Source organism: Pygoscelis adeliae, unplaced genomic scaffold (genome assembly GCF_000699105.1).
Source record: "Pygoscelis adeliae isolate BGI_AS28 unplaced genomic scaffold, ASM69910v1 Scaffold113, whole genome shotgun sequence".
NCBI classification, from domain to species: Eukaryota; Metazoa; Chordata; class Aves; order Sphenisciformes; family Spheniscidae; genus Pygoscelis; species Pygoscelis adeliae.
In genome coordinates, this window is record NW_008825108.1 from 3,272,969 (window position 1) to 3,296,415 (window position 23,447).

General features: G+C 36.6%; 1 protein-coding gene across 1 annotated transcript in view; it reads right to left on the bottom strand.

Moving 5' to 3' along the window:
* The window catches only part of NAV3 (neuron navigator 3), a 280,691-nt gene that overhangs the window by 143,378 nt on the left and 113,866 nt on the right, over positions 1-23,447 (bottom strand). The window contains exons 5-7 of the mRNA XM_009327527.1: positions 20,755-20,932; positions 6,201-6,269; positions 3,376-3,515 (exon numbers count right to left, since the gene is read on the bottom strand). Coding sequence (XP_009325802.1) covers positions 3,376-3,515; positions 6,201-6,269; positions 20,755-20,932 — 387 coding nt within the window. The remainder of the gene's footprint in view (positions 1-3,375; positions 3,516-6,200; positions 6,270-20,754; positions 20,933-23,447) is intronic.

A 23,447-nucleotide genomic window follows, 5' to 3' on the forward strand; every position in this document is an offset into this window, starting at 1 on the left:
CCATCGACCCAGCCTGTCCGGGTCCCTCTGCAGAGCCTTCCTAACCTCAAGTAGATCAACATTCCTGCCCAACTTGGTGTCGTCTAGAAACTTACTGAGGGTGCACTCAATCCCCTCATCCAGATCATTGATAAAGATATTGAACAAGACCGGCCCCAAAACTGAGCCCTGGGGAACACCGCTCGTGACCGGCCGCCAACTGGATTGAACTCCATTCACCACAACTCTCTGGGCCCGGCTGTCCAGCCAGTTTTTGACCCAGCGCAGAGTACACCTGTCTAAGCCGTGAGCCGCCAGCTTCTCTAGGAGAATGCTGTGGGAGAATGCTGAATAATTACTTTATTCAAACAGTTTCATTTTCATAGTTTTATTTTCGTCTTCATTTTATTAAGTCAGAAGCAGATAGATGTGATGTGACCTGGAAAACAGACATGTTCTTCGAAACCCAACCATAAGCTGCAAAGTCCAACAACAACAACAACAAAAAATCAGCTCACTAAAGCTCGACAGATGAGTTTCAGCTAATGGCTTGTTTATTGTTTCGGTGTGTTCTGTGTTCCTGACTTAACCACAAAACAGACGTGTTCTTCGAAACCCAACCAACAACAACAACAAAAAAAAATCAACTCACTAAAGCTCGACAGATGAGTTTCAGCTAATGGCTTGTTTATTGTTTCGGTGTGTTCTGTGTTCCTGACTTAACCACAGCTATACACAGTTACCTGTGTCACAGCAATGGGTCAGGTCTGTGGGTGAAAACTGGGCTGTACTCAATAAAGAGCAAACCTGCATTCGCTCAGGGGAGCTCAGTTTCTTATGGTGTGATCTACTCCCTAAGCAACATTCAAAGGAGGTAACATTAATGACATACTAAATAATGAAATACTAAATAAAAGGCCCATATCACATCTTATTTTAGATCACCTTCAGGTCTCCTTTAACTCTGTGGCTACATATCCATTCCCCACTGTGACTGAGTTGGAAACCGTGTTATGCAGGAATGGATTTCAAGTATTACATATAACCAGATTAAAAAAAAACCCTTATGCTGTATATCTTTTCTGAGGTCTCCTTATAGCACATACACGAAGATGTACAGCAGAGAAAAATGTACCAAAAGTGGTCTGCCCTTGAAGAGGTCTGGAGGTCCCAACCTCTAATGGCTATTTACCTAGCGCAAGTCATCTCGTTTTCTGCTTCAGTTTATGCAGCACTCATGCAGAATTACAAGCTATTTACTATATGATCTGTGTCTCAGAAATTAGAGTGTATGGACTGTATATCCATTCTAACAGAAGCTGTTAAAGTTATCTTGCTCCAAGCATCTGCATCAGAAGCAAAATTTGAAATATAAAGTTTATTATGTGTGCCACACTGTAAGGAAAAATCAGTTTTTCAACGTATAGTGACACTTTTTTTTAAAGAAGTGTTTGTTATTATTACTATTACTATTGTGAGGGTTGAAGTTTGTTTCTAAAGAAATTCTCCAAAAAAACTCAGGCCACAGAACATCCTCAAATACTTTAAAAAAATATCAAAAGACTACTTGAAAATTTCATTGTAATATTAAAAAATTAGCCACTATAATAATTAAATTTAAAATACAGCATGGTTCAGTTGTTTTTCTCTTTAAGCAAAGAACTAGCATGGTGAATTCAAATATAGGTTCTCACGTGTTCTTTTAGGGTACTATAAAAAATATCACTTCGCTATCCTTGCACTCACAGCAGTCATTTTCTCTTCTGCTTTATACTCTAAAACAAACTTGTATTTGGTTTATATTTCTATGTAATATCAATGTTCTTCCATCCATTCTGCTGTTTTGAGACAAAGAAAAAAGAGCAGACAGAAACATCTCAAATATAGTACTCTGTAGTTATGCAACATTACATTTTCTATATCCTGTAAAATGAATTGGGTGATTATACACAAACAAAGCCACCCCTTATCCTCTTACAGGTGATGACTTCACTAAAAATCTCATCAAGGTTCTCATTCTCTGCTGTGAAGAAATGGGAAAGTAAAGAAATCCATCATGCAAAAAGCCACATAAATGTGCAATGCAATGCAAACCTTTGCAGTCAAAAGACAGTTTCCAAGTAACGAGTTAAGAATATTAATACCTACAAGCATGTCTCGTCTTGAATCGTTTCACTCTCACATATTTCAGTAGCAAACTTATGTCAACATTATGAAGCAATTCTAAAACCTAAACTGCTGTACATACCTTCACTCAAGCGGCCACATCTCCTACTTCATAACTTCACTATCGTATTTGTGAACTACACAGTGTCTGCTTAGTTTTCACTCTGATCTCTTTCTAGTTTTAGCCTGGATATCTTGCCACAAACAAGTCCTTGACAAAATAAATCCCACTATAGAACTATCTAAAACATTCAACCCTGATAGTAAAAATAAAGAAATAACTATTGAAAGGATGGTTTTATATCTTCAGATACAGCTAGGGGCAAAGTGTGTTCATCAGAATTTTGTAAAAAAAAAAATATCTGGATAGCTGCCTGTTGCTTGGATGAAGAACATTCACTGCATACTTGTTCCTCCCACAGACCCCAAGGATGCAAACGGGTACTATGTATATTGTATCATTTTCAACTGTATTCTAAGCCAGAGATATGAATAAAATGCTGTTCATTACACAAAGGGAGAAAGAAGGGGGGGACGGGGCTGGATTAGTTACACAACTCAGAAAGCTGAATTTTTACATTATTCTTTCTGAGATAAAGCTTGAAGAGACACATTTTCCAGGGAAACAGTGTCAGGGTGGGAGAAACAGAAGGAACCAGGGAACTCAGTTCATTTCCATAACGGAAGTTCATATTTAAAGGAGGCAATAAAACATGAAGACTGAATTCAAATCCCTGTAAAATTTCATTACATTTGACTTAATTTCCAATCCTCTACTCAGACATATGTACACTAGGTAAGGTTCTGAAGGAAATGACGCATGTAATATTCTGATGCAAATATAATATTCTGATTCTTCCCCATTAGAGGCTAAAATGCAAAGTCCCCTGAAAATTATGGCAGTCTTCCTTTGGGTATGAGTAGACTTGAATATGGACCAAGATTATAGGCATCCAATATGGATTCATTTTTGCTTCAGAAAAATCACCCAGTGATACTTACATCAAAGAAGGATGAATTATAATTATAACATCTTGAAAGTTTTCGCTAGCCAACTTTAATCCCAACTCAACCACAAGTCCTATTTCAGAGCCCTACCTCCATAGGTCTTCCTTACCAAGTCTAAATATTACATTCACTTCTTTGACCCTTGTGGATGGGTTGTTTTGGTGATTTTTTTTTTCTCTTGTATGTTATGTAGAGTAAGCTTAGTAACTTTTAATCACTTACCTTTTTCATTTCCGTTTGCATATTGTGGAGGCTTGTTTTTGTCAATGCTGTTAAAGCTCTGGCTTCTCCGATTTAAATTAGAAGCTCCCTGGACTTTGGTACTGCTGCCTGCAGCTGGCACCCTTGAGGGTCCTGGAAGCCTGGAATAGTATAATCAGAAATCAGTTCATTTTACATAACGCAACATATAGAGGAGGCAGTATGCAAATATCAGACAAGAATTTAAAACCAACGACTGAAAACGATGATTTCACGTAAGCAACAATGAACAGGAGGATTCAAATTAGTTAGACTCCACAAATGAAAATAAAAGCTTATCCTTAGGCACACAAAAGGGAAAAAGACGCTTTCTAGAACCACAAGACATGTAAGAAGATGCTTTGCATTTGCCATTAACATTGCTAAAACAGATTCACCCTAACAAAGCATTAAAGTGCAATATCAACTTTTATTTACATCTGTCACTTTTGAAGAGGAAATGTTACAGAAATTGATTAGAAAGCACAACAATTTCACAACAGGTGAGAAATATTTCATATCTCTTGCTCTAGTAAATGTTTCACCGCTGCATTTAGCATAAAAACTGGCTGTTTAGTTATCTTCTTTGGTTATTTTTCAGCAGGCTGTTGGCTAAAGTACTTCCACCTTATTATTTTAAATGAAAAATATTGAGAATACATATTTTAGCTAGATGCTACAGATGCATGTATACCTTTTAGATATAAGTATATAATGTAGACTCTACAGTTCATTTGTTAGTATTTGCTGCCACCATCTGAACCTTACTGTGTGGCTATGCTAAGGAAAAAAAATGTAGACTCTGTTGCCCCTGGCGTGTGTAAGCCTGCAACTCTTTTCCTTCTGAATCTGTTCTCTGATGTAAGATTCTTTAATACATGCTTACTTCAAACTTTCTGCAGCATCTTTATGGGCACCCCCACTCCTTTCCAGTTTTGTTATCTGATAGGCAAAATGAAATGCTCAAATCAACAAGGGGCATTTGCCATAGGAGAAGAATATCTCTCTTCTGTTTCTCACTTATTGGAATGATATGATGATTTTAATAGTGGCAATGCAAATTATACCAGAGTTATCGAATTCTGTTAGTTTCACTATATTCGAAAGAGCAGCATCAGAAGGGAGAAAAAAAAATCACGTCACAAAGAATTACAAAACGTTAGATTTCTTCCAAACTTTTTTTTGTTTAATATACTGGTATAACAGAAATGTTCAAATCATTTTATTTTCATTAGCGAACATATGTAAACAGCTCCATGTTCTCTTCCTTTACCAATTTAAGCCTCAGAGAGCTAATCCATTAGTTATTTTTATGGCTCATTCTGGCCGCCAGCCTGCCCTCCTAGTCTCTGTGCCGAGCCCAGAGCAGACTGTCTCTGCTCTGCAGCTGTACGCATGCTAACCTTTACTGTGACCCATGAATTCGAGTGATCTTCTGTTCCCTGAAGAATGCACTAAAACAAACTTAAAAATCCATTTGCTCCTTCTCATTACCCTAATTTGACAGGCAGTAAGAGCCCTGAGATCGTTTGTCAAAGGTAATGAAAAAAGCAATGAGAAGGCATGTCCAGCACTGGAAACTCATCTGTTCTGTTAAAATATCAAATACTTCTGCATATATTCTGCATGCCAGAATTCGAGAACTTGCCACAGTAAGCACATTATACGTGAGGTCATTTGCTCTACACACTTTCCAGTTTACCTCATTTGCTGTCTTTTTTAATTGAATTCAGGTTTTAAATTGCTCTTGCAGAATCATGTTAAGCAGCTAAGGAAATGCAAAGAGGAGAATAACAAATAAGGGACAAGTCACATACCTCTGAACAGGCTTCGGAAACACTGCCACAGATTTAAAGTATTAGACAATAAGACTGTTAACCCCGACATGTTGAATGCGGACAAGACAGGAGCATCAGCAATAAGGAAAACTGAAGACCTACAAATGCAGGTGCAAAGCAACTGGACCGTGGTATAACTCATTCCAAGCTATCACCAGCAACTCAAATTGTGTTAGTGCGCTATACTGCAAAATGCAATCTTTATTGTAGATTATGCAATTTAGAGTTCATTGTTCTCACCAATGAACTGGACAGCAAAGGTATAATTAATGAACACATTAATTATCCCCCGCAAAAAAAAAGCTAGAAACAAGATTAAGCTTTAGACCTCTGTTTTTTTCTTCTGCAATCTGGCTTGTAGATTTTAGTGCTCATGGAAGTGATAAAGTAAAAGTACTGATGAAATCTGAAACAGGTCAGCTCCTACACACAGCTCTGTCAAATTCACTGCCAAAACAAAGCATCTTGTTAGTGGGGACTGTGTGCAGGCTACTCTTGACAGAGCAGAAGTCTTGGAAGTGGTTCTTTTTTTCTGCTCTATTTTGCTTCTGCGTGAACTTGGCTCTGTGAACTCAACTTCTCAGGTGGGTTTGCGATACATGCAAAACAGCTAGTGGGAATTGGGATGGACTCCCAAACTTCTTTTCCTTCAAGACTAAAGTAATGATTTGATCCAGAGTAGAGAGCACTAAAATCACCAACTAATCCTTCACATCCAATATTTTACATGCAGGATACAAAGATGCAGGATACATAACAACCAGAAATATTACTAATATACAGTACGAATCAGCTCCTTCCAGTCCACACAAGGCTTTCCCGTGGCAAAGCTCATAGTTGCAAAGCTTGCACGCATAACATAAATACACATTGTTTAATGTCTGCTTATGTCCAAAGGATAAAATATCAATGGGCATATACTTGCTTGAGTATCACTAACAAGCAATAAATTAGAGATATTTAACTGACCTAGAAGTCTTTTTTTGACTGGTTGCAATTCCACTGTGATTAGACTGAGTTGCATATCTGGCTGTGAGACTGTATGAGAAGAAACAGAGAAATTGAATTAAAGAATTTCTTTGAACATGTATAGAAAGAACACACTTACCAGCAAACTGTGAGTTAATGAATGCAAATTGAACATGGATAGAAAACACAAATTAACTGGCAAAAATATGAAATAATGCAAACATGCAGATTTTTATGAGATGCAATGCACAGATTATGAAGTAATGGATATTGTTATAACTTGTCTCGTTTGCTAGAAATTATCTCAGGAATAGACAATGTGGGCAAATTTCCAGTGACTGAATTACTGATGTCTAGCTCGATTCACACAGAGTGCACCTCAAAACTTACTTTGTGCCTTTTTTTTTTTTTCATCCACAAAAAGTACTAAGCACAAATATACAGCTACTAGTTTCTCCAGCAACCTGACTGGGTTCACAGTCTGGCTGTTAGGAACTAATTTGCTATACCAGATCCAACGTGGACTCAGAAAAATTCCCGCTAAAGAAAGGTGGCCTTCCTGACAGTAGAGCTATATGGAAGAAGCATCCCATCATAATTTTCATTACCGTTACAGCAGCACAAGTGATGTATGTGATGCATTACCCAGGCAATGAATCAGAGGCTTCATTAGGAAAGCCCTGACGTGCTTAGACTCACTGTTAAATTCCATAGGAAAATGCACCTCTGTCTATTAAGGCATCTGAGTAGTATTTCTGCAACAGATGTGCCGTGCTACAGGGCTAAAACCTGTACATTCCTTTTGACACCCAACAATGTGTCATTACTAAACAGCAAATTTATGCCTCTATTCTTTTAGACATTTGCATAGGGGATATGTCAAATGTACGGCCAAGGTAAGGCCTCCTGCCAGGCAATTTCAGTTACTGTAAACAAGTGCATCCTTTGGGATCCACACAGCCTAAGGATATAGACAGGTGCCTAAGCCAGGTGCAATCACGGCACCAATTTCCTTGTATTATTAAGGAAGTGGTGGAGAACTGAGTAAGCAGAAACTCTGAATCAGTCACAGATTGCTTTTGTCTTTTACAGTTCTGCATCTTCCAGCAATCCTTCTGAGTAGCAGCAGAAACCACAGTGCTCTAGTCCCGGCTTTATAGACTGGCAGCACTTAAAAGAAACACCTGGTGGTATTGAGTCTCCCAGAAAAGTGTTAAGCAATTTCTGCTAAAGCAGATAGCCTGAGTATAGAGCAGATGGGAGAAGCCCTCAAGGGAGAAAGGTCTTCCCATACTGGCACAGCAGTCCTGAAGAGGGGCAAGGGGAAGGCACAAACCAAGGGACAACTTGAGACTTGAATGGGATGCGTCATTATTGTTACTTTACCAAATTAAACCCCAATAAAGGGTTCAGCATTGCCTCTGTGCCTGCCAATTACAAATGGTACATGCGCACATGATGAATATAAAAAAAGGAGAGTACTTCAGTCTTAAGAGGGCAAAAAAGAATTATTCAATATATAAAAGCAGCATTCAATTCTCTGACATATATCTTCACAGTAATGCTGACAAAGTGCTTTTTTATATGACCATAACTTCCGTGGGAATTATAATAAATTATAATAACATCATAATAATTACAGTTTATATATTTTTATCTGTCTAGTCATTAGTATATTGAATTATATTTCACTTACAGCTATCTTTCTTAATAATGTCTGGACTTATGATGCAAATGTGACATAGGTTGTTTTGCTGAAATTGCTAAATTTGTGCCTGGCATAATAGCCCATCTTTTGACGAGGTCTTCTACTCGTGTTTTTGTCAACATATTTAAAAGGAAGGAATCTAGAAATGGTTAGCTGCTTAACTGCATTGCCTAAACTAAGAAGTTGGTGAGAAAAATGGTATGTCAAATAAAACCTTAGCGCATTTATACTGTAAAAGGTAAAATGATACACAGTACAGTCAACAAAGACAGTGAGCTGGAAAAACAGAGTGAATAGGATGTATTGCCATAGCGTATCGTTGCTTTTCTACCTCAAACAACACAGTTTGAGTAACTGGAAAGATCAAATAACTTAATCTCAGTGATGTTGCTGAGTTGTTGATAAGCTAGCCCACAGACAGACAGCACCTTTTTTTTTTTTCTTTTTCTTTTTAACAGCAATAAATACATGAAGCACCTATCTGGAAACGCTTGCTAGAATGCTTTCCTTCTATGCCTGTTACTTGGGACTCCATCCACTAGCAAATTCATGAAACGTCAGCCTATAGACAGCTTTCAAAATTTCCAGACAGGCTTGAAAGGCATTGATGGACGTGTCAACATCAGTAAAGTATCATTTCCACTGTGACCGAGTAAATTTATTCTCCAAAATAATGTGACAAATGAAAGGGAAAAAGAGAACTTTAACAGCTCATAAACCAGGTGCATCAAGTTCCTAATGACTTTGGGTTTTCCTTCTCAATTAGCACTGGATGTGCTGGACCCATTAAAGCTTTGCACGGATGCCTGTTTCCCAACTGCTGGCCCCGCTATTACAGATGTGAACTGCAACACAGTTGCAGACTAGACTTGTCTGGCCACTCTTCTAAAAGTATAAACAAATATTTACCTGCTGCCCTCTGTCCTACCTGATAATTGTCTGTGGGTAACATCTGGCAGTCAGGAAAATAAACCTGTTTTGCTCAAACCAGCTATTTTTTATGCTTACAGATCCACACAAAGGTGTAACAAATATGTAACAAATATATATATATAACTAATATAAACAGTACAAGTTTAACGCTACAGCATTTAGGACAAGGAAGGATTTATTTGTCAGAGGGCTGGAAAGGGGGATTTTGAAAGCCTCTGGTTCTCAGCTCTCTGCTCCCAAGACCCTTTCCACTGCCATAACTCTTCTACCAGCAGTCTTCCCTGACGTGGTCACAGCTTCAGCTCCTCGGAGGAGCCACAGCAGTCGCCTGCAGAGTGCATTGGCAGGAAGGGGACATGCAAACTACAGAGGAGACCAACCCTGACTGCAGAGCCTGCAGGAAACGCCACCGCTCCCGGAGCTACAGCCCGGCGTTGCAGTGCTGGGGGCAATTGCAGCACTGGACCTGGGCCAGGACCAGGCATCGTGCTTAGCTCTCCTCTTCCACCTAACGCATAGGGGAAGAGAAGGCAGATGCTCCTGGTTAAGCAAATCCTCTTCAAACCAGGTAAGATGGCATACATGCATCTGATCCCAAATCCTTAGAAATCATCCGGACTCTGCAAACTGGCTTCCAGGTGGAAATCAAGCCCCAGTATTTTCACTCGCAAACCAGGGAAACACTAGGCAACACAGCCGATATGAAACAGTGTCAGTGGGTAATTTCTGTTGCTGGTCCCTTGGTTAAATGCTGTGAAAAAATGGAATAAACACCCGGAGGCTGCCCAGAAAGGCAGTTCAGCACAGAGGTAGCTGGGGAAGGAAGGTACAGAGATGTTAGAGATTGTACTGACCCTGAAGTGCTGATGGGGAGCACCGCAGCTGTACTACAGCTATGCTGGTCGCAGGAACCTGGACTCTGTGCTACGCCACGTGGCTCTGCAGCACAGTCAGTCGCGTTGGGGAGCTATGCATCATGTTCCACCAAGATGGGGAACTGATCGAGGGCATGCAGTTGCAGGCAGGTTAAAAGGGTTTAAGTGGTCCTAAAAGGTGCAGGGGAACCTAGGATGTCAACATAAGCTACAATACTAGAGGTCCTTAAATGCCCTCCCGCTGAAAGTGAAGTGAAATATTCAACTGAAATGGGCCAATAAGAACAAAAAAGATGAAGAGGGAAGACAAGTGACTGCTCAACACTGGACTAAACTGCCAGAAAATCTGTCTTGCTGCCATACAAATAGCATGGTTTATCAAGAAAGAAGCAGCTCCTTGAAAGTGTGTATACCACGTAAAGCCGAAGGATGGAGCTCCTATAAACCTGGATACAGAGCATGAATCGAGCTGAAAATATTTTAACCCCCTTCTTCAAAAAGTAACCCATGCAGTGTCACCCTGAATATCATTTACTTTTCATTAACAGTCTTCAGAAAGTTCAAAAGGATCATGTTACATCAGACTGTCACTTTCCTATAATGTTAAGAGTCACATGGTGGTTCTAAAATGCCAGCTATGTGATCTGTTAAAATTAGACAAAAGGCAAAGGTGTTTGTAGTATGTAATCAAAGTCTTTCTACCTTACTGGCATACTTGAATTTTAATAGCTGTTGATCTTATAAAGTGCATTTATATCACTAAGGTGACTGCACTCCAGAACTGTTCAAGACTTTTCTATTAGAACAATTCCCTTATAAAAAAACTACTTTAAAAAGAATGCATTTTTAATGTAAAAATTTCCCCAGAAGGCCCTGATTGTGCTGTACACTTTTTTTCCCCCTTTTTAAATTTTTTTTTTTTTTAAAAAAGCTCCTTGGCTGTATAATTCTCATCAGCCTGCCTGGCAAAAAGCACGAGAGAGAATATTCTAAGGTTCACCTGACTCCAAATCCCAAGTGTGCCTGGAGAGATGCCACAGGAAACAAAACCAAGCAGTCTGGGCAGGTAAAAGATTCCTGATTCCTCAAATGGACAGCCAAGGAACACTGAGGAAGAAACTAAAAAACCTGAATTTTCCCACGAACAATATTTTTCAGACATTTCTTTTGCCATTTTAGCCCAGTCCTGGTGAATTAATCCACGCTTATACCTACATATATGTATCTATCTATCTACATATATATATATTTTAAAATGTTATTTATTTGTATATAATTGTTGTATATGTATATGCATTTTATAGATATATCTATATTTCATATTTTATAGATGCATATTTTTAATATATATATATCTAACACAGAAACACACATTTATTTTTTCATTCACAAGAGGAAACGTCTATGGCTCAGGCAGTTCTAGCTCATACCATGTCATCTGTTCTGTATTAGGTGGACATTTCTCCTTTCCGCTCTTTGAACTTCTGGCATCTTATACAAGAGGTCTGTCTCCAACTGGTTCAGGCTTGGAGGTACAAGTAAAATTGTGGTTTCAATGTTTTCCTGTTGTTCACAGCTCATAAACCAAAACCCAGATAACCCAGTTTTGCATCAACATTTATGTTCTTGCAGAACACGGTGATTTGTAATAAGAACGAATCGTCCGCCACAGTGACCATACCTTTCCCACCCTGGTCCCACTATTTGTAGTGTAGGTATTTTGTGGAATTTAATGAAAGAATATATGAATCACAACATTAAAGAAACAAAGATGATATCAACAAAGTAATAAACGTTCTACTTAGCTACTGTGCTTAACCTGACCTGTAGCTCACCTAAAATAATGCAATCTTTAAAAAAAAACTAATTTCTCTGAACAAATCGGCCAAGTGGATAACAGCGTGCTGCCAGAACTAGGCCCTTAGGGACCAATTGTACCCTTTTATGACCTTAGCGCCATACCATTTACGATCTTGCGCTAGAACAAAATTATATCAGATGTTCTGCACAGAAATGTATGCCACTATTCTGTTTCACAATTTGATAGAATAAGACTGTAACAAAGTTTTCTCCTAGAGGGAATGAAAAAGAGGGTGATAGAAAGCCTGAGGCTGTCACTTCTTCAAATCTACACTCATCGTCTCTTGAACCTTTTCATAGATTTCCAGAAAATCCACATTCATCAACACATCCTAAAGTATGGTTGGGATTGCTACAAACCTGCATCAGTCAAACAATTAACAAATAACAGTTAAGCCTGTTTTTATCGAAGGTATTAAAGTACATTTGTGAGCATTTTGTTTGGTCTCCCCATTGACTTTAAAATAGTAAAGAGCTATGCAATATAAAGAAATTACAAAAGATTCTACCAACATTTCGGCTATGCTCCCGTAAGCATTTTCAAAAAAGCAGACCAAAACACAAATACAAATATAAGTGATTCCGTAAGCTGCCAATTTATCTCTTGTAAGTGTAGTGACTTTTAAATACAACAAAAGCTCATTTTTTCAATTCTATTTTAATCCATTTTCCATGGGCACCAATTGTCGTGAACAGCACTGCCTGTGCTTCTTTGGAAGTGTATGGATTTGTAATTTTTTTTTTTGGTAAATGAAGAGAGAAAGTCATCTTCTCCATAGCAGCTGCAAAATGTAATGTTATTTCATTAACTGACATCTGCAGAACAACAATGTGTAGAATATCACATTTGTTGCACAGTCTGTGAAAATACTAAGAGATAAAAGTTGATCAAAAAGACTGACAGTAGCAAAGAAAGTAGCAGTACAAATATAAAACTATGACTTAAATGAATGCAAGAATGCTAGGAAAAGACTGAGTCACACATTGCTACCAAGGAATCTATTAAAGAATAAATAGGAATAAGGAAAGAACATTTTGCTTCAGAATAGGTAAGAAAATTAATCATAGGACAAAAGAATGAAGACTGCAATAATTCAATATGGCTCACATTGCACTTTACATGTATTTACATTTTATTTGCCATCTACACAAAATTATCAGCAACTTCACATGTTTGCAAGACATGAGAATTAAACAGGTGGCAGGCCTGGGAAAGGAAAAAATGCATGGATACAATTGCATCAGATCTCCTTTTCAGAGAATGAGAAGAATTAATGAATCTCTATGGAGAGTGAGGGTAGAGCAACAAAGAATGGCTGAAGGGAAAATAACTACGTTATAAAGCTTCTATTCCTTCAAAAGGAAATATATGAAAAGTTGGGTTCAAATGCTGCAAGCATGAATGGAACAATCCCCATTAAATTCTACATGATCTGGATTAGTAACAGTGAAAATTATGGCCAAAGTGCATCAAAACTGAAATACAAAAAGTAATGAATGGCAAGGGAGACAAGGGCCAGACAATGAGAATATCTGAAATGCACAGAATCGTCACTAAACGGAATTAAAACACTCTTTTGAAAACCATAAGAACAAGCAACAAGAAAGGATGACAGTCACATTTTGAAATGCAAACAGAACAAGGGGCAGAGAAAGAAATATCGTTCTTGAGCAGATGGCAGTGGTAATTTATAAACAGGAGAAATCAGTGTAACTACGTGTCACAGGTTCCTAAAGAAACTGTTCAGACAAACATCAGGTACTTTGCAGAGAGGAAGAACTGTAGAGCATACGAAGTAACACACAAGGGCAGGTACCAACCAGTAAAGGAGAAGTTTTTCAGGATCCAGTCCACAGAATTATGTAAGAAAGTAAAAGATATAAGCAGTTTCTGAGAGGTTGGTAGTGAAATGGTTAAATAGGAGATGAAAAGTTTAAAAAAAATCTTAAAAGCTATTGAGAGGCTATAAAATGCTTTATAGTTTACATTTTTATATTTTCTATCCAGTAGGTGCTATATTATGGCTATAGAAAAGACCATTTGTTTTAGAAACTGAAAGTCTGCTTTGAAACCTCTTTTTTTTCCTTATTTTAAGCTTAAAAAATATTATTAGATATCTTCTTATCTTAGAGAGGATGGGCTACAGGGAAGAAGAATGTGACAAATACATTCTTGCTATTGCATTGTTCTCCCTTTTCTGTGTGAAGGTTATTAGAAAAGTTAGTCAGTTGCCATCATCAAAAAGTAACCCTTTTGTGTATGGTAATTTCTAAGTCTCTCAAATGAAACAGAAGTTTGTATTATGAAACTTCAAATAGTGCTGGTGCATTTTTGCATGGTTTCAAAATATAGCCATTAAGGTGAATTTTAGGAAAAAAAAATAATTGCTAATGAAACTGTGGCAGTAATATTAATACGTAGGAGGCTATGAAGGTGTATTTTTTACAATGTTCTGTCAACATATCACAGCAGTGTCCTAGAAAACTCGTGAAACTGCAGTAATTCCCAGCATGTAATGAGAGTTATATCAAATGTGTAAATGAATTTCATGTTTACCTTATGTGAGGTAAACAAATGGCGTGTGCAAGAAGAGCCACTTTTCCTGATGACCTATACAGTGCTTATCACAGGAACAAATCTCTTCTTTAATTTATGCAACTCACCATTATTAAATATCATCTATTTGCTTAGGTACACAGTTAACCGATTTAATTGGTACACAGAGATACTACATACTTTAGTTACTTGGACTGCGGGACAATGAAGATGAAAGAACTTCCTTCCTAAAGTTCCTTTGTTGGGAACTGTGAAGACTGTAATGATTGCGTCTTTGAGGAGTAGAACAAAATGGGGCCAAAGCTGATTTTCAAGATAGAAAGACAGCTCAGTTAAAATAAAATTAAATCCCTAAGGTCCATTTGAAGGTCAGCTGCTGCAGATCCTGGTGCAATCACATTAAGCAATTCATTCTGCATTACCTCCCAGATGCATAAAAATACATCAGATTAGACTAACAGCAGTTAGACCTTTACTAGAAAACAGAGAGCAGAAAGAAGAAATAAACCTTTTTCTAATTTTTCTTCTTTGCAGTCATTAGATAATGATTCTGTAGTGGGAAAAGCAGGAACTACCTACCTGTTTCCCTTCACTACAACCAAGTGACTAGCAATGGCTAGAGACTTGGTTCATCGCTTTCCTTTCTATTAACCAAGGAAGACACACGACTATGTACGCATTCCATTTTTCAGCCTATGTCAGTGCAATGCACCTGGTGCAGAATGTTAAGGTTATATTTTAAACCTCGAGAATACTGAAACAAAGGCCTTTTTCTACACTGAGAGTGGTGTAACCAAGACTGGCATACGGATTGCCAGTATTCTGGCATGGATCTATTTAAATTCATAATCATAACCACTACATTTGCATTACTGTGTTTCACCCAGCAGAAGCTGCGTGTCCAATATGCTTCATGTTTTCCCTAGTACTTCTGAGCAGGAGGCAATATGAAACCCAGTTCCTTATATATGCAACTGCCTGTAGAAATCAGCTACCTAACTTTGTTTATACGCCTAGGAAAACCAGGGTGCTCTTTTAATATAACAAATGTAACAAAATCCATCTGGACCTCAAGCTGTGCTCATCATTCCTGTGCGTGATAAAATAGTTTGTCCGTCTCGGGGAATTTTGCTGACAGCTTACTGAAACCAGTTACTGCCTAATCCATAAATGAGACAGAACTTCTTTCATCCACATGTGTTTTCTCTTAGTATCTGGGTGGTTGAAAGATCATCACTGCAGAAAGTTTAGATGTATTGCTGTGATAATGGAATCCACTAGCAAAGCGAAGCATAAAAATATAATGTAACCATTGTTGTCATCTATCTGTACTGACAGATATAAATAAGGCCACCAACACTGCATTCTTTTAACTAAAACTCAAAGCTGCAACAAAGTCATACGGAAAGAGGGAAGTGCCTACCTCAGATTTTGAAGTATTCAATTCCCACAGCTAGTCATACAAGAATATAGGAAATTTTAGGATAAAAAGAAATCAGAAATCACATCTAAAACGATTCTCTCCCTTAGGTTACCATTTATTATTTACCACAGATTTTTCCATTAATCATCTAAATAATTTTAAGAGTTTTTATACTTACTGGTACGAAATTATAATCTTCCATAAATAAAGCATATTCTTTGCAATGAAATTTCACTTACCATAAATCAACTTCCTTTGTTCTTTTTACATTTAATTTGAAATGTTGCTATTGGCCCTAGGATTAGATAGGCCAATGATACTCTTTCACATGCAGAATCTTGCTCCCCAGCTGTGTGCACAATTTTCACGATTTTGAGCTTGGTTACAGACAGATTATATGGGATTAGTAATGTTAAAGTATCACCACACTGACCAATTTTAGATAACTTTGTTAGGAGCCTGCCATAGAAAATTCATTATCCTCCTATCCAGACTTTACACTAAGGGGAGAGAGGCTCCTCCAGAAATCAGTTTAATTACATTCCTGATCTGTATTGTCTCCTGTAGGAGACACCAATTACCTAGTCATCCAAGGACAACTAGCATACTGAATTAGTCTCCTGAATTCCCCATTTCTGCACAAACCTAATCCTGTCAGTCTTGTGATATTCTGATTATAACCCTCCCCTGGGGCTTCTGTTTGTTTACCGTATCAAAATAACCCGGCTATGAAAGCTGTAGAGTCCCAATATCATTTTTTATGCCTGTTTCAGCTTTTGTCGCCAAAGGGCCCGAACACTCTCTCACTGAGGTTGATACTAAAGTAGGTTGGCTTCGGTGGCACACGGAACGGGCTGAGAGCCAGTAACGATCACAGACATTGATCATTACTGAGGACATCATAACCTGGAAATCAGGATGAGAGTACCATCATTGTCATCGTCATCATCAGGACCACTCTCTTAAATTAGGAGAGTGAGACAGTAGCACTGTACATACAAGGACAAAACTTCCTTGGTCTTCAGCAGGGCCTGAAGGCTACCACTTCTGTATCCTGACCATCTTCCGTGTGACTTCTCAGAGGTATTTCCCTCTGCCATGTATAATCTGTATTTCTCTCTGAAACAGTAGAGAGCATCACCTTTTCATACTTGTTTAATAAAGCACACACAATGGCTTTTTACCTCCTAGGAAATCAAGTTGAAATTAAGCAATATGCTTACTATACCTTAGCTGGAAGCAACAAAGAAGATAACTTTTCCAATGGAATAATCTAACCTAAAGTAACTGCAATTATTAAGACATAGTTTCAAAGTCTTAAATTACAACATAAATGTGATTGTTTACTGAACATTTTTAAGAAGTACAAAGTCTATAAAAAGCATCCACCTTTTTCAGTGTATATGTTTTGGTTTTGTTTACATGTCTGCACATATACAAACACATACATATCAAATGCACTTAAAAGTATACAGTGCCTCAAAAAGACAGCTTTATTTCTCAGGTGTCTAACACAGTAGAAATATGTGAGTCTTCAAGTAAAATAAAATACCCATAGGTATAAGAAGATAATTTTCACAATACCCTTGAAAATTTACTCCAATTACGTTTGAAGAGTTTTGCCATTACTGAGTAAAGATGAATGTGCCATTCAGGTGTTTGTTACTACATTCATTATCTGGCTTCTGCCATAATAATAAGATAATTTTTCTTGTTCCTCACAAAAACTTGAAAGAACTATTTCTAGGTAATAAAGGACCACAGACCAAATTAATGGAAAATAATCTCTGTTATGTGCATTTGTCAAATAATTTTTCCAACATATACACCATGAGTAATTTGCTGCCTTGAGGTTTCTACATGCCAACCCTTTTCACAGTATAAAATGTGACAAAACAGAAAGTACTAAGACTTTTTAAAAGCATATTCAGAACTGCAACAGGCTAATAAAGTGAGGCATAGCTGCATAATAAATGTGTAATAATAAATTGCCTTAAAGATTAACATCCACTATGAAAGGATAAAATAGCTTGTTTTAGCACCACTACTTTAGAGAGAAAGTAAAATTACTCTATTATTGATAGTAGTTAGATTATCTATTGAGGTAATAATTTCACATGGAAAAGGTGAAGAATGTGACATTATTACACACCTTAGATTTTATCACTTTTCAATACTCTTCGTTCAATGAAAGAGGAAGGTTTAAGTATCTGTATGAAACTACTTTTTGCCAAAAATACCTAAAGGTCTCAGGTGTCCCATGGAGCAGCCATATGAGTTTCCTAGGACCTTCTAAATCATGAACTCCTGCCCTGTAAATCAGCCAGTCATGTTGGTTCCTTCTGTAATTAATGCTGAGACACAGTGGCCATGAAAGCAATCATATCATAGAAATCAGTCTTGGGAGTCATGTAAGCTACCTGTCCACATTTCAGGTAGCAAAAGGCAGGCAAGAGGCAAAATCAATCCCATCAAAGCCATCTTTTCTTTTTTAATTTCATATTTTGGCTTCTTTCTAAACAGAAGCTTTTATTTACTCATTAACAGCTTAAAACTAAAAAGCTGTTTGGGAAATAATTTTGAATTATTTTCCAAAATATTTGTTTTGATGGGAAGAAAATAATTAATTAAATTAAATTAAGTGACTGCTATGAAAAGAAGTGTTGCTAAGTCCACCACAGAGAGTTCGTATCAATGTATACTTGTATATGCCCATCTATTTGTGGAAAACCTGTTTTTCAAATGTAGTCATTTTTCTTAGAAGAGGACAAATTATTTTATGCTGATTTCCTAATATTACTTCAAAACAGTGACAAATGAAAAAGCCAATTAGTATTAAAAAAATCTATATTTCTGGTTGTTTCTAAGTCCTGGAGCTCTTTGTTTTGCTAGCAGCTCAGAATACTAGACATATTTGTAGCAGAAGATAGAAATCTGTCATACAGAAGAAAGCTTTTAGAAGTAGGGAGCTTTCTTTATCCTTATAGGCTTTACTGAAAAATACATGGATAGAGAAAATCATATTCTCTCAGGCAAGTTTATGGTGACAAACATTGAACTTCGGTATATGTGAAAGCAAACAGAAAAATTCTTGCTTTCAGTTTACAGATAGGAAATAAGAAAGATGGTATCAATCTTGGTGTAATAATTTCTCACATAGAAACATTTTGCAGCTGAAACATAGCTATGAATAGAAATTTAATCAAAGAATGAAATTATTTCAAACTCCTGTCATTAAAGTAGAAGGTCTAAAGCACACCCATGGAAGTAGAAATTTTGTTAAACCAACCTTAAATGTCACTTTACAAAGGCATGAATGCTGGGGTTCTGGACATGGAATGATTGCCTTTCCTCCTAATGAAGTATATTTAAACATAGCAAAGTGGAAGAGGAGAAAAAGCTGCGGAAGGACCATGAGATGTTGGGGAATTATAATAAAAAGAAAGCTTTATAAAAACTTCATCACCTCTTTGCCTACCATTCCTGAGCAGACAAAGGACTAGTGTGCAATCGCCGTCTTCCAAATGGTAAACAACTGCTTTGCTCCAAGCTTTTTTGGACAGACAGAATTCCTTGCAATAGTGGTGATGTATAAATGAACACGGTAACTATTTTTTTATTAAAAATTCACCATTGGTAAATTAGAAAAGCAGGAAATGTTTAAGTTCTTTTACTAAATTATAAACAGAAAACAATAACCAAAGGTATTTACATGAAGCTGGCTAAGCCCTTAATTCCACTGATTAAAGCAGTGAACATTTGTGGACCTACATTCAAAATGCCTTCCTTATGATAGGAAAAACAATTAATTTCTGAATAACAAGATGTTATTGCCTCTTATGCAGTATTAAATATCCTTCAGAAAGCAGAAATTCAACTTCAGAAAAAGTTGAGTGGTCAGATTCTTCTAGGATCACACCATAATTCCCTAGATTACATGTTAATAGTAAACTTCACAGAGAAAGCATTCAAAGACATTAATTTTCAGTAGCAGAGAAAAAAAATGCATTTCACATTGTAATGCCCAAGGCAAACACAAGTTTATTTTAATTTTTGTATCAAATGAGGTAACTAAAATGCCATCAGCAACATTTTCCTATAAACATACTTTTACAACATTCCTAGTTTCAAGACAAAGATCTCTATTAGGCTGAAGTGTGAAAAGTTTTCTCAACTGAAGAAGAAATATGTTTATTATAAACATGAAAGTCTAATTTAGGTATGAATGGACTCAAGAACCAAAACTTCATTATCGTAGTCTGATACTTTTAATCCATCCTAGATCATTGACTTATCACATTCTAGACATACAATTGTTCGGTAAGTATGCAAAAAAATTTAAACAAGCAAATAATAAATCAAACAAGTATTAAGCCCAACACAGCAGTATATAAAGCTCTTCATTAAACTACACTTTACATAGTCCTACACATGAATGGCTTTTTTTAACTTCCTCAGTAAAGTATACGTTGCTAATACTCTTTCCATTTAAATAGATATTTGTGTTTAAAACTGATTCTTTTGTCATGGCCAGTAGCAACTACCTTCTCAAAATATGTTTTCAGCTTCAGTCTGAAAGCAATGTAATTCAGCAATTAAGGATTCTGCTGAGTGCTTTGCTTTCCCAAAACTAAATCATAAACTGACCACTTAACCTAGATTAAGGCCATTTCTTCTCCCTTTCAAAAACCATTCAAATAGAATTAGGCACTCAAAAACAGAATGCGTGGGGATGAAAAGAGTTTATAACAAATGAAAGTATTAATTGTGCTTTTTCACCATGTATTTTGCTAATCATTTGAAATTGTTCATTTAGATGTGGAACTGGGTATGTGAGGAAAACATGAAAATAACCAGTATGCTAACCTCAGGGTGTGCTAACAATCTCTTAATGTGCAAAGGACAGTAGAATCAATAATAAAGTGAAAGAATGCTTTAAAATTAATTAAAATTTGAACTAAATTTAATTGGGAATGTTCTCTGTTCTCACTCTAGCTTCACTCCCAAGAAATGCAAGCTTAATACCAAACAAACACTTAAGATACTGTTTTCACACATCCATTGCAAAAATAGCTAAAAAAAAGAAAAAGCCAGTCTTTTAAGTCTTAAAGTGGCCTAATTTTTTCACAAAATTTTGTCTTTTTTGAACAGACAAATAAAAAGCTGTTACACCTGAGAAAATTAACTTTTTAACCTACCTCGACTGCATATCTTGGTGTGTTTTTGACTGGCTGATTTCAGCTGGAGGTGAAGGGACTTGCTGTTGTAGTTCCACCAAAGACTGGTAGTACTGTTGCTGATGATGTTGCTGCTGTTTGTACCGAGACAAACTGAAAAACAGCCCTAAAATGGCTTTCAAATTTCCATTTCTTATTTCTATTTAAAAAAAAAGGAAAAGAAAAAGAAGTGAAAACACTGTGGTTCTAGATTTCAGTTTTGTAACAGTTTTATACTGAAACATCTCTGTACATATCTATAGCTATACATGTTTATGCCTTGTATCTCTTCATTTATGTCTAATCTCAGGGACATGTTAGATATCACTGATACTTTATTGTTTGTTATAATATTTGCTTATTTACACAAATAAATAAATAAATACCTATCTCCATAATGTCCTCATGATGAGCCATACATGCATGGTCATAAAGAAAAGTACACAAAACCTTAAATAATATACATAATCTGAAATGAATACTCCTGCCTCAATACAGTACAAATATTCTCAGTAAGCAGAGGGGCATTCAGAAAAATCTGAATTCTTTCTGGCCTTAGGTACACATCCCTTCTACCTCATGGCTTTAAATTACTCTTCTTGCTTTTTGGGCAAATTCTGTGTACACTGGGAGTAAACAGTGACTTCTAGAAAAATCGGAAAGAGGAGATGGTAACAGTCTTGTGCATGAGCACACATCCATTCCCAAGAATTTTCAAGGAACATGAGAGAAGGAGATCAATGGAAAATACCTATTAAAAAAGGTGACCATAAGGTTCATGATTACATCTTTGAACATTCCAACTACATGATTTTCTAGCTTTCTATTTTACACTGCTATTACTGATTAATGAAGACTTCAGAACCACAGCTTTCACATGAGGCTAAAAAAACTACCCGTATGAAATTCTGGTGAGCCACAGTAGCATCCTCATGTCTCCCATTCCTTTCTTAGTCTTTCCCCAGCCTGAGATGAAGGTTTTAAAAGGATAATTTTATTCTTTGCTCATAAAGGATTTCTGTGTCAAAAAAGAAGCCTCAGGAGGCTTTAATGAAATTATCTGCAGCGCTTAGGTCTGTTCATAACCTCATTATTAATTTTCTTTGGCACTGAACTTCTTGTGAAAGGTTTTCATTAGGCCTATAGCCTTGTAACCTCACATGCAACGCTGCAATCTTTCTGCCTTCCCTGCAAATTTAAATACTGAGCTGTATGTGCTACACAGCCTTTCTCAGGTAATTTTTAAAGCAGAATTTATAAACAATGACTGTCATATTCATGTCCTTTAAACCATACTAATTTTCTTTCAATAGGACTAGGTGAAATGTTAGTACATGCACTAACAGGCCAGCAAACACTGGAGCCCTTATGCTCTCAACCCGTTCTTCAAAAGCAAACACAGTCCTGGACACTGGAATATACTTTGCAAAATGGAAATTTGTTCTAAGTATCCATACTTTCTCATCTTCCCTATGAAGATGATGCAGGATCTTTTATTCCCCATGAGACCGCCAGAGACACGCAGAAGAACTTTCTCAGAATTAGAAAGCTTTTTAGGCAACAACGACTTTTGCAGTCACATCGGTTTCAATGAAAATCATTACCAAGGAACACAGAAAACTTAGATTTAAAATTATCTTAAAAAAACCCCAACAAAAACACATAACTATCCATCTTTAAGCTGCTCTGATTCTAAAAGATTTTCTGTATGTGATACTGGTTTATTTATTCTTATGATTTTGCATCACTTAATGCTCAGAAAAAGAACCCTTTGTTTGTTAAATCCCGCTCATAATTTTTTATCTTAAAATTTTGCTCTCTTGATGGTAAACTATATTTTTTACTATTTCTAAAGAAGAATGTTATCAGTTTTGAACTTCTTTTTTCTTTCCTACTTTTAAATGAGTTGAAAGATTTCTCTTAAACAGAAAAAATCCAGAAACTTCTAATATGTACTAAACACTTGCAGGGAAGAGGAGGGGAGTGTTTTTCTTTGTAGCATCTGGCTTATTATTTATCATCTGGGTTCTCCAGTAGAGATTCTGCAGTCAAGATTTGAAAACTACTTTTGTTCTAGACCTCCTTGTTCAAGTGTCAAAAAGAGGTGGGAAACTGGTTGTGAAATCTTCAATCCTTGTTAAGCTCACGGTTTGCTGTTCCAGAAACTTTCTGGTCATCAATAAATGACCCAGTAGTAAGAAGACATATTTACCAAAGCCTATTACAAGAAACAGAGTTATGGTTTATAAACTTAATTGATTTTAAACGTAAATGTGCTGACAAAACACTATGAAGGTAACTTGACAATTTCATGATAAAAAAAAAAAGTCTGTTTTTCTCAATTTCTTCTCCTCAAGAGAAATTGTAATATTCAGGATTGTACATGCTAAAAATGGTCTATTTAAGGGAATCACACTTCTGTGATACTTTAAACTACAAATTTAAATTACAAATATATTAGTGGATTTACCCCAGATTCATGAACAACTGCAATACAGCAAAACTAGTTTTAATCTTACTTCAGATCTCAAGGTCTGCCTTATTAAAATTCTGTTTTAAAGATTAACGAAAGTTTTAAAAAGTAGTCCTTGCATTTAACACTATGTAGTATTATTGCTTTTAGTAGTATTTGAACTTAATGCTACACAACTGAAGCTTATATCCTATCAAAAAAG